Source organism: Danio aesculapii, chromosome 16 (assembly GCF_903798145.1).
Source record: "Danio aesculapii chromosome 16, fDanAes4.1, whole genome shotgun sequence".
Classification (NCBI taxonomy): Eukaryota; Metazoa; Chordata; class Actinopteri; order Cypriniformes; family Danionidae; genus Danio; species Danio aesculapii.
The window spans coordinates 22,570,430-22,583,638 of NC_079450.1; the positions used below are offsets into that span (position 1 = coordinate 22,570,430).

At 32.4% G+C, this 13,209-nt stretch overlaps 1 protein-coding gene across 1 annotated transcript in view; it reads right to left on the minus strand.

The window, feature by feature from the left end:
• The window catches only part of gnl2 (guanine nucleotide binding protein-like 2 (nucleolar)), a 26,310-nt gene extending 15,712 nt beyond the window's left edge, over positions 1–10,598 (minus strand). Inside the window, exons 1-5 of the mRNA XM_056475346.1 lie at positions 10,435–10,598; positions 8,016–8,100; positions 7,799–7,893; positions 7,559–7,698; positions 545–729 (exon numbers count right to left, since the gene is read on the minus strand). Of these exons, the coding sequence (XP_056331321.1) occupies positions 545–729; positions 7,559–7,698; positions 7,799–7,893; positions 8,016–8,100; positions 10,435–10,498 (569 nt within the window). The 5' untranslated portion in view covers positions 10,499–10,598. The remainder of the gene's footprint in view (positions 1–544; positions 730–7,558; positions 7,699–7,798; positions 7,894–8,015; positions 8,101–10,434) is intronic.
• Positions 10,599–13,209: the final 2,611 nt, after the last annotated feature.

Consider the following 13,209-nt stretch of genomic DNA (forward strand, 5'->3'; position numbering starts at 1 on the left):
TACATATTTTCTAGACAATAAGAGTTCCAATAGGGATGTACTTCGCTGCATACTAAGCTTGTTATTAAAAAAGTCACATGATCTGACATAACTTTTTCTATGTCTAAAAAAACCTTTGAAGAGTACAATAAACTTCTGAAAGAAACTAAATATGAACATTATAACATTTGGTGGCAACAAGTAAATATGCAGTGGATTTATTCAGTGCTGAAACAAGTGAAGACGTGTGCAAATCACTAAATCACTCCATACCAATTTTATTAATAAACAGTTTTAGAAATAAATCAAATACTTTTATGAATGCAATTTCCAGGCATAAACACTTGCTTTTGACAAGTTTAGGGGAAAATGACAGAAGCAACCACTTTACTACTTTGCCAAATTCTCATTTCTTTTGCTCTCTGTGTTTAATAAGAAGCTAAATGTACCAAAACCTGGAAAATGACCAGTATGCATATTTGTTTTGCTTTAAAACAACAACTGAGCCACGATTTCCCTGGTAATCCAGATGAATTCAGCTGTAAAACCAAGTCATAGCACTCACTTGACTCCGCTGTCCCCAGTCACCAAATCGCGGTCTTTCTCAGCACTGTAGCTCTGCGCCGAGACCTCAGCCTTTTCAGCAAACTCCTTCAGCTCTCCTACAGACAGGTTTGGCCTCTTTCTCTGCGCCTTAGGTCCAAATGTTGTCTCAAACGTCTCTGTGTCTAGAATGTGCACCTTGGAGTTCTACAAGAACCAGTAGAAGATTATCTGACCTCATGAGAATTTGTGTCACATTTCCTTGAGTATGAACTTATGGAATTTGTTTGATGAAGCATTTGATATTTCATCTCTTGAAGGCATTTTGACAGCTACCGGTGCTCGATTCTGATTTATAGGAGAGCAGGTTGTGCTCATTTAAACATTTTTGGTCCATCATAAAATTTTGTGCAACACAAAGCATTCCAAAAAGTCAATCGTGCTTTAAATTAAGTTTGTAAACATCAGATTTATTGTACTCTTTTACAAATACAGAAGTCGCCTTTTAAAACTACCATTATAAAGTCTAGCCAGTTTTTTCCTTAAAGGTGCAGTATGCAAGTTTGACACCCAGTGGTTAAACTAGGTAGTGCACTCCTGGATCAAAACACATTTTCACTTGGCTCTCCCTCTGCAGAGTCCACGCAAGCACAGGTTGCCACATTGACATGAGCAATAGCAAGCAACAGAAGAAATATTTTCCATACTAAAAGGAGATTTTGTCCCAACAAACACTTGAAATTTCTAATTTAGAAATGGCTTCTATTTCCCATAGCGGAAAAAAAAAACAGAAAACTGGCAATGATCACCTCAGGTATACCTCATGTGCTTTATTTAGTGTCAAATGCTAATAATGTGAGTTTGAATGCATTTTACATGACATTTATTGCCATACTACTGAAAGTAGCAGCGGATAGTTTACATTTACATTACACAGTTTACATTGTCACCTGCTAACCTAATGTTTACGCTCGTAATATTTATATTATTTGATAAATAATAATAACCAGCTCATGTGGAACTCTGAATCTGCGTCTCATTTCGGGGCTGTTACTGTCCACTGGAGTTCACATTTCGGTCATGGACGCACACTTTGCGAACCTTCCTGACTAAATGAATGAAATACGCTGCTTCTATGAAGGCAACCCGTGGTGCTGAAATATAATTGGCTAAAGTGACAGTGAGCAGGTTAAATGACCAAAACAATGACAGCGTTCCAGCACGAAAAACACATTTTCAAACCAGAATAACTGACTTCAGCATTGCTTTTCAGATAAACAAGGATGTTCACTTAGCATGTTTCTTAAATATCTGCAAACATATTATGGTGTTTTATGCTTTAGAAGAGTCAAAAACTTACATGCAGCACCTTTAATTTTTCATATAGCTGTGGAAAGTTTTACATACTTAATCCTCACTTGTAAGTAGATTTAGATACAAGCATCTGCTAAATATAAAGTAAACATTACAAAACAATTATAAAAAAGTATTATGAATAAACACTGCTCTTTTAAACTTTCTATTCATGAAGGAATCATAAAAAATGCATCACTTTTTACACAAAAACATTAAGCAACTTTATAACATTAAGAAATTTTATTTCAGCATTTTAGAATGTCTTAAGAATCCCGCGACCCTGAAGACAAGCGTAATATGGGGTGCACAATATTGGAAATTTTATTTATTTTTTTATTCTCTGTGATGTACATACAATTTCACCCGATGACTTCAATAGCTTTAAAGTCATTCATTCAGATTTATTGGGATGATTTTGTAGGGGACTGAAAAATAAAAAAATTATATGCAAGTTATTATATACATATAAAAATCAAACTACAGGCATTAATAAACATATTGGAGCAAATGTTAATGTGAAATAAACGGTGCTTTATGGTTTTCAGAAATTAAATAACCAAATGTAAAACAACATTGCATAGTCTTTATCATATAAATAATTCAATAAAATGAATCTTTATTAAACGTCTTTATGCACTGTTAAAATGGTTTAAACTCTCCTAAAATGCTCTCAAAGCCACATGCCTTAAAATACTTTGCAGATGATAAACTTTCATTCTATAATGGGTAAATTCTGCAGTGTCTCCAATAGGCATGGGACTATAACCATTTTCAAGGTATACCACAGTTTGGAAAAGTCAAGGTTTTAAAACCGCCAAATTTTCTGCTATACCAATCCCACGGTATGTATAAGACTTTTTATTTACATTTTATTTACTGTTATCTACAGCAGAAAAGATCTCCAAAGCTGCCGTTTTAAATAGTAAATATATCAGTGTTTTTAAAACATATGAAGAGAGCAGAAGGCAATGATTTATTTCAATTATTTAATCTAATACATTTTCTGCTCCAAAATATTTTAAATGTTTTTCAAATTAAAATATATGGTATTCAAAAGGGGAAAATGTTTTTGTTTTATACTCAGACATTTAAAAAGAATATATTTTAGAACAATAATCACAATACCGTGAAACCGTGATATTTTTATCCGAGGTTATCATACTGTCAGAATCTTATAGTGGTCCATGACTAATTTCCACAAATCTCAAGTGTTTTGACCTGTGGTTTCTAGTCAATTATAATTCCAACTCAACATTGCATATCCTGGGATATGACTTTTTTAATTTTACCAAATAAATCAATTCAAGATAAGAACAGACTTAATAAAAAAATCATAATAACCCCAAACTTTAGAACAGTCCTGCTGCTATTACCATTATTAAGCTTAATTAAAATGTCAACATCAAAACAAAAATGACATAAAAAACAAGAATAATGACCAAAATGCCTAACAGTTGCATGCACTAGGCCAAATCTGTAATGACCCAACAACAAAACAAAAGGAACGCCATACCACTGTAGCAACAGAGGATGGAATAAAACGACAAGCAATTTACAGATCTTGTCAAAGCCAGTAACATTTCTCGTAAGAAAATGTACTTCTGGTAAGACTGCGTTTCTTCGGAACAACTGACGTGGATGATAAAAAAAACAAAACCAACAACCTGATTTGAGGCTAACCACCACATCACTACATGTTCAAAATATTTCTGAGAAGGAGCAAAAAATGTGTGCAAACAATGGACATTACAGCAACAGGAGCTGCTCAAACATCACAAATCAGAGAAAAGAGGATGGAAAGAGAGCATTCTGCCAAAGGATAAATAAATACATCAAAAAAATAAAATGTGTCACAGTTTTGAGACACAGACCAAACGCAGAGGAGGACGCTCATTACACTGAACTACTAAAAGGTTTTCGCTCACACATGGAACAGTTTAGATGCTGAAGAGAGTCAACAAGATTTGTAGAAGGAACATGGAGAACCGAGTAAAACACTGCATTTTTACTCTGTTCTTTACTACTGGCAGACAGCAAGCCATTGCGTGCCAATAAAGTGAGTTCTACTGCAAGTCAAGCTGTGCCCTCACTAGACCACGGCGTATACATTACATAACTATCTTTCTTGTTTTGTTCTCATCATAGTAATCCACATTACTATGACATGACGTCCACAAGACGCCAAGAAATGTGCCGAAAAACTGCTTTCTCACGAGATTAGACATAAGCAAAGGGAAGTGTTGATGAGGGTCTGCCAGAAATGAACAGCAGCTTGTTCCAAGTCAGAAATGAGCTTCATGAGGAGGCATTTTTATTCCCATTGAGCTCATTGTGAGGGATATTTTTGAGTTTATGGGGCTAATTTGGAATAATCTACACAGGTAGAGAGTCAGGTATTATTGTGAACTAAATGTATAATTAAATCCTGCAATAAAAACACAACAAAAGATTAGCATAATATGAAAAACATGACTAGAAATTCTGTTTTGGGGACTAATGGAAATAAATGATTTTATAATGAAAACTGACAAGTGAAATAGTATAATAAAAGCAAACGAAAATATTACATATTACAAAAGCTTAAATTTGAAAAGCTAACTGAGATTATTAAATAATGATACGATAGTATAAATTAAGATTAAGATTTAGGCTTTATAGATATTTACAGATATTAAAGGGATAGTTCACCAAAAAATGTATTTACTATGCCTCAACTAAAATGGCAAAATATAAATATTTAAAATGACTAAACAAGTAATGTTTTGTACCTGCACCGTTAAGAGTATTTCAATTTAATATTAGTCAGTAAATGATTCCTGTTTGAAATTTGAGATTTATTTGGTATATAATAGGGCTGTGCGATTAATCGAAATCAAAACGCGATTTGAAACGTTGCAATTAGCTAATCGCAAAAGGCTGCGATATGAAATATATGTTTTATTTAATTTCCGCCACCCAGAGCAAATGCGTGACTGCGATTTGTGTGTGCCAGTCTTACTATCCAATTGAGTGAGCACGCTTTCGTTCTGCCTAATCAAAATTGCACAACTGAAATATGCAGAACGACCACAATAAAACAAACAAACAGGAAAGCGTGGACAAGCGGGATGACGGCATCTGCCGCTTCAGAAGCATTAATAGATGAATTCATATCAAAGAAAAACAGCATGTTGGTAATATGGGAACATTTTGGTTTCAAACACACAGACACCAAACAAAAGAGCTCATTTGTAAGTGCTGTCGCAGAATTGTTGCCACAACACGAGGGAATACAACCAGCACCTAAAAGCACCACATATAAGCGTCCTGCTAAAAAGTAAACTAAAGCTGTTGCTAGCGACATTCAATCTAGTAGCTAGCAACAGCAAAGTTCAATTTCAGAGTTGTTTGCAGCTGTTACACCATATGAAAAAACATCACAAAAGCACCAGGAGATAACTAGCACTATAATTCTACCGTTTACTCTAGAGAAACATTTGTATTTAATTTCTGAATGTTTATAAACAAATTTGAATAAAAGTAAGTTAATACCCTTTTTTTCCTTTTTTAACTAACACTCACTGCATTTTAGCAGTAAGAAGCTAGGATACAGTATATTGAGCTGAAGCTTGACTACAAAATTACATTGCAAATCAAATCGAAATCGCAACATCGTTAAATAAAAAAACTTTTTTTTTTTTAAATCACAATTAGATATTTTCCCCAAATCGCACAGCCCCAATATATAAACTGTTGTTAAGCTAAATAAGATTCAGTGTGTCTTTAACCTGCTATACAGATTATTGTTTGGAGGCATAACCGCTTTTTGTCTGACAGTAATGCTAGAAACTCAAAGGGATAGTTCACCTAAAACTGAAAATTCTGTCATAATTTACACATCCTGTACTTGTTCCAAACCTGTTTGAGTTTCTTTATTGTTGAACACAAAAGAAGACATTTTGAACAAAGCTGAAAACCTGTAACTATTGATTCCATCGTAGGAAAAACAGATACTATGGAAGTCAAGGGTTAAGTTTTCAGCTTTCTTCAAAATATCATTTATTGTGTTCAACAGACGAAAGAATCTCAAACGGGTGTGGAACAAGTAGAGGATGTGTAAATTATGACAGAATTTGATGTTTTGGGTGAAAGTTTCTAGCATTACAGTCAGAAAAAAAGTGTTTATGCATCAAAACAATAAATTGTAAAACAGATTAATCACTCACAGTAATCACTTACAGTGCAGGTACAAAACATTACTAGTCTAGTCATTTTAAATATTTATATTTTGCCACTATTTCTTCAAACCACTAGGTTTTAATTAATACTCGAGACTTTTTTTTAATTATTTTAAATGAAACTAAATTTAGAATGACCACTATAAGTGCAAAATTACATTGACAGAATAATTACATTATTTCAATTTACAAGAATATCCATAATGCTAAATAAAAAAAACACTATTTCACCTATAAATCTACATATTTTCATATCACATTACAGCATGCATTAGTGCTGTGAAAAGTATTTAGTTCGGTGCCAATTGATACTGAAATTTAGGGCTGAACAATATATAGGGTTTGTACAGGTTTCATCAAGTCAAATTTAAGATTTTTTTAAGACCATTATGAATGATTTTTCAGACTTACACAAGGTTTAACGCTAAATATTTGTTCTAATAGCCCAGATAAATCATTAAACAACAAACATTAAAAACCATCCTCGTTAAGAAGTAAACTTTTGTTAAAACTTTTATTCAGATGGATTAATAATGATCGGATGAGTGGCGGCCTGATTGTGTAGCTTTACATGGACATAGGAAAATTAAACCAGTTTAAAATTATTTCAGACCTACAACAATATTTTAGAGAATTTAAAACTTTTTAAGGCCTAAAATTTAGATTTTGAAATTTAAAACATTTTAAGACCTTTTAAGACCTCGCGGACACCCTGAATATATCGTTTGAGCATCGATATCGCAACGTGTGTAACGCAACAGTCACATCGCATGATTGGACTAATTATTAAAGATAAAAAATAAAGATATTATGTTTATATTATAATGTGATGACCATGTTGTTTTGTTTGATTGTTCAATTTTTGTACAGTTAAGACTCCCCAGAAACCATAAAGTGCTGTTTATTTACCTTTTATTTTTACTCTGTATTTTTTATGCCAATGGCTGCATAGCACCCTATCAACCCAGTCAATCTAAATTCATGAAAACTTTTTAAAATTCTATATTATTATTATTATTATATTTATAATCGCAATGTATATTGTAGCAAATTAAAATATCACAATGTCCAATTTTTCCAATATTCCAAGTTGCTGAGACTTTCAGTATTATTACAGTATTTTGACGTACTTCCAACTAAAACGAAATATTGAGTAGGGGGCGGGGCTTTCTATTTGTGCATCATTCCCTCATAGCAAACCATAAGAGGGGAGAGGTTAAGAATAATGTGGCTGAAGCAGTCAAAATGATGTCAACAAAGAGAAGCGTAGAAATAAATATTCAGGCTTTGATTGAAGATTACCATAACAAACTTTTCTTTTCCGTGGATTAATGGTTTAATTGACGTGTAACAATGTGCGCTAGCAAAATAAACATTGTAAGTTTACTATACATTGGCACTTTACAAATATTTAAGAATGACTTCTGTATACTTAAATAAGCAAAAGGTGTCTTTAAACTCACGTGTGCCTTTATCCGGTCATGCAGCAAGGACATTGGAAGTTTGCTCCGTTTCATGACCACTCGGTATGGATCTTTCTTCACTGCATTCATTTCTTCCTGAAACTTCTGCAAGGACGACTGCTTGATGACTCGTGTGTTGGCTGCAAATGAGAAAAACAAAGAAATAATTATATATTCAGATCTTAAACATACCTGGAAAAGATGGCGAAGGGCCAAACCTCTAAAATCCACTGCTCTTACCAAACCACTTGATGTTGGGCTCAACTCTTGCCACAGTTCCAGGAGCAACTGTGTTCTGGTACTGCAAAGGCTTGATGACTTTACCTCGACTGTTACTGTGAGTGGATGAATGAAAAAAAAAACACGTCATTTTACTTTGATATAATGTATAATTGTTCAATACTGTTCTCCATCTCCAACATTTAGTATTTCTGTAAATAACAGGTCAAATATTTACCATCTCTGCTTCTGTCTGTACATATTCAGGCGCTTTATAGTGGCTCGGTCCCTCATGTTGTTTCCTCCAGCTCCCTTGACTCGGTCTGTGGCATGGCAAATGTGTAAAGCAGAGTCATTTTGGGTAAAATGAATAACTGTGATTGGTTAATTAAAGAGTCTTGATTAACAAACAGGCACCTTGTGTCAGTTTTAAAATATAAACCTACTTGCCAACGAACAATTTTATGTTTTTAAATGTTTTGTTAAATGAATTATGTAAAATGATCAATATCAGATATTCTGTGTACATGCTAGTCTTATGCAATATGACAAATCGTCAACAACGAACTGTTCAAAGGTTTAGAGTAGGAATGTTTTTAAGTTTTTGTTTTCGTCTACCCACAAAGCATATCCTTTTTTAAAGGAAAATATTAATAGTGTGATATTAAAATATTTTAATTACATAGTAACATTAGGCATTATTATAAAGGCTGCACAATATATCGTTTCAGCATCGATATCATAATGTGCATGTCCACAATAGTCACATCGCAGGATATGCAATATTGAGTTGGGAACTTTACAGCTGATTAGCACAACAGTTGAGAATACACGAGATTTGTGGAGTCACAGCCATGATGACAGACTGAAACTTTATCATTTGCATGTGTTTTAAAGGCATTTCAAAGGAGTTTAAAGCATTCAGGCACAAAAAAGTACATTTGTAACTTTAGTGAAGAATAATTTTACTGAATTAATACAATGAAGACTATACAGTGTTATTTTTTACATTTCATTATTCAATTATTCATTATTTTTTTTGTACTTGAACACTGTTTAATGGTTTGATATCATGCAGCTCTATTTTGAAGTTATAATACATTTTAAATGAACCTTTTCTTTTTAATTTAAAAACGCTAATTATTCCAGTGAAGTTGAAGCATGTTTTAAGTGGAAATAGCATTACATTGTCAACATTAACCTTCAGAAATAATTTGAATATAATCATTAGGTGATAAAAATAATAAACGATTATTATTGTAAATGTTGCACAGTTGATGTTGAACACATTTTGATAGGTTTCATTGATGAATAGAAACTCTAAGGAACAGCATTTATTTGTTAGAGCAGATTATACATTTTTTTGATACTATAAATTAGGGTTGCACAATATATTGTTTCAGCATCGATATTGCAATGTGCGTGTCCGCAATAGTCACAATCGAAGGATCTGCATTGTCGAACCGGTATTATAATCGACCAAGAGTTACATTTGAAAACACTTGTGATTCGTCATTGCAATGTTTAACCATAAAGTTACCAAAACATTTACTATCTATGTGTATTTTTAGGATCAGTGACCCTTTGAGCATTTTAAAAAAAAAATTTTAAAGTACAAGAAATGACGTTTCTACATTTAAGAAAGATTAATGGTATTTGAGTATATACACGATGAAAACTACAATGTTATTTTATATTTGATTATTACATTTGAGCATCTGAATCTAGAAAATCATAAAGCACTGGGCATTTTATTTGTAAAGTATCATTGCTCTGGTGTATTTATCAAATCTTTTTTAATAAAGATTGATTTATTATAAAGATTGATTTATTGTATTTTTAATGCAGACGCCTTCTCTTATAAAATCATCCCAACGTAACTAAAATTCTGAATTCTTTCCAAATAGAGCTATTCATTTCACATGTGGTGAAATTATATTTAATATCACAACATGCATCGTAGAAAAATAAAATAATTGCAATATCAGTTTTTCTTCTAATATAGTTCAGCCCTACTGTAAATCTATTTACTGCCACTTTAGGTCAGTTGAATGCATCATTGCCAAAATTAATATATGATTTACTTCTTAAAGACACATTCTACGTAGTCTGACCATGCATCATTAACACAAATTGTATTGTAATTGACTGCCTTTTGTTTAATACAAGTGCACTACAGGAGCAAGAGATTAAGATGGCAAGAAATCAATCAGGGTTCAGAGCAAAATGACATCTGAAGTATCAAATTTACATATATGACAGCAATAACATCACAGAGATATTGACAATTTAACAGCCATAACTTCTCAAATGAGGACTTGAAAAAGAAAACCTGCATTGTATCTAACAGAATTTTAAAAATTACGTATACATTTGTGGGAAAAACGATTCTCCATTCTCCCTGCAACCAATAACATTAGTATTTCTCAAAAAATAAGTTGAGGTAAACATTGCTGTGGCAATCCAGTACGAGTTAAGTAATTAGTTTAAATTGAACATTTCCCCCACAAGGGGAAGCAAATTAATTCATAACATAAGAATATCATTAACGTTACAGAATGATTCTCGGTTTTTCTTAACTAGAGTTGGCATAGTATAAACTAAAGCATTAGCCGACTAGCAGTTTACAGACATTCCAGCGGTTTATGTTAACTTACCGGGATTACTACTGGAGTTTGAGGTATTTATGGAGCTCTTCCCCTTGAATTTTGCCTTAACCATTTTGAACGATTACTCCCGGAGCCTCGTATTACTGTAAATAAAAAGAAATAAAGCTGTCTTGCAGTCCGCTGTTGATTTCCACGTGTTACAATAAACTACACGAACCCGGAAATGCGTCATCAACCGAGCGACGAGTTTGCTCCCTCACCACTGAGAAGAAAACTGTCAAGAAGCTTATCTCGATGAAATATATAGTTTTACATTGAGATGTGATAGCGTTCATTAATAAGTTCGTTCATTAGACTAATGTACGCTATATTTAAAAGTTAATTTATGTACTGTAGGGGAGTCTTAATGTGGCCTACAACTGTGGCATATTTTCAAAATGACATATTTTCAATATAAAAAGTACATGTGGACTGGATTAAAAAAAAAACCTTTTATCAAAGTCTTGGACATGTGAAACAACGCTGCCTTTGATGCATTGTTTTTGATTAATTTTCATTTTTTTCTCCCTAATTTACTGTTGGCTGTTTTTGCCCCATTGTATTCCATTATAACCACATTCTTTTTGATTTCAAAGCTATGACACCATATAATCATGCATTTTTAATTGATGGTCTTTTTCCCTGTTGGAAAGAGGTCAAATTTGTCATTTTTTTATGGTTGATCATCAGTTGGCACTATTAACTCTTTAGATAGGCATGTGCAAAAATTTTCAATTCTGGATTGTACATGGAGTATAACAGCAAATTAAAGTGTGTGTATTAAAGTGTGAGAGTGACCTTTGCGCGCTTACCTTGATGTGTTTGAGAAAGCCAAAATATGAATCTCAGCTCTCAGAACTACATGGGGTAAAAAAGACTTGTATTTCTGCACCACCAAACGTGGTTATAATGGAAGTCAATGGGGCAAAAACCACCACCAACAGTAAATTAGAGAGAAAAAATGAAAAACTATCAATTAATCTAAGCCAATGTTGTTAGTAATTGTTCACATGTTCAAGACTGTATTAAAAGGTGAAGAAATCCAGAAAATATGTCATTTTGTGTGTGTGTGTGTTTTTTTTTTACCAAATCAGTGACATCATTTATAAATTTGGAAATTAAAGAGTTAAAATCCTGTAATTTTCTAACTAATTTAGTACTTTTGGTCAGAACTGAGGTTGATTAACAGATTGATGCACAAAAATTCACAAAATAAATATTTAGCTGATGCATTTTTTTGCAGCAGTTTAACTCAGTGCATGTTTTCATCACGAACATAACAAAAGGGTAGTAAATTTAAACAAGAGTTAAACATAGTTTGACACTGTTAGTGTATTTACTGTCCCTTTTGATTTTGCTTCTTTGCTGAATAATAAAAAAAAAATTCTAAAAGAGATTTGTTTATTTCAGTACACTTTTTGGCACACCGTACACTACTTAAAGCACAATATTTTTACTGCGATCAGAAAAAAAGTAGTTTCTTTTACTTCTGTCAAAACATTAAAAACAAACAATGGAGGCATTTTGAGCTGTCACTAATGAAGTCTGATATAAAGCTCTTTATAGTGTGGTATTTCTTTCTTTTTCTTATTATTAAATGACCTTAAACCTGCAGAAACCCTTTGTCCAGTAGCTATAAATGCATATAGCACTCACTGTATGCTAATTTATTAACAAAAAAACTTTTTACACCAACAAAGCATCAATACAGTTTGACTCTCACATTTTCAATGGCCAGAGAAACACATTTCATTTAGAAAACTCTTCTTTGCATTTGATTAAATAACATTTGAGTCATGCAGGTCTTTGTTCACCCAGAAGAGGGCATGCAGAGATAGTCATTACTTCAGCCACATCTTCAAGCTTCAGAAAGTGTCTGTTCGCTACATTTAATCATCACAGGACTTTTCCTGATGAATCAAAGAACACCGTTTAAACTGATTTTAAGGTAAAAAAAAAAAAGATATGTATGCCTGTTTTTATGGAGCAGTTTTACTCTACAAGATTACATTCTGCTCATGGTGATTAAAAACAAATCGGAAAATGGAGCAATGATTTTAAATGGAATTAAAGAAAATGTTGTGTAGAGTTTTCTGCTCAGACCAGCAGTGAGTTTGTATTGTCAGCCGGTGTATCGTGTAAACTTAAGACCTGCACAGAGCCTGTGAGGAATGCGTAGATAATGGCTTCGGCCCACACAGTCAATGAGAACCAGGCTTACCTTGCAGAATACTGCAGTATTCTATAGACATATTCTTCAAATCTCACTCAAAATGAGTTTTAAGAGTTTGACATTTCTGTATGATCAAAGATTTGTATAAATTTATTAGTTTATTATAAATGTTTATAAATATTTTCTTTAGTTCCAGTATGTAAAATATTTTTTTAGAATTGTAATGTTGATTAAAGTAACTTAAATATAAAAAATATATACAAGAAATTGACAAAATAGGTTTTGGTTGAAAATATATTTATGTTTATGTTTTTAAATTAATTATATATGTTTTTAATTAAATATATATTACCTTTTTGTATATTTTAATCATGTGAAATTAATTAGCTAGGATTTCTTTAAATATTCAAGCACTAACAGGTGTTTAAAATATAAATGTTTCTGTGAGCTCAAAGATCTGTAAAGATAGCTTTCATATACAAATTTCTGTACTGTTTGTGCTATCTTTATTTCATCACAATAAGCAAAATTATAATTTATTCTGAAATTCATAGGTTTTATTATTTTTTTGAATAATTTTTGCGCAACTTAATTTTAATATTTATTGAGAG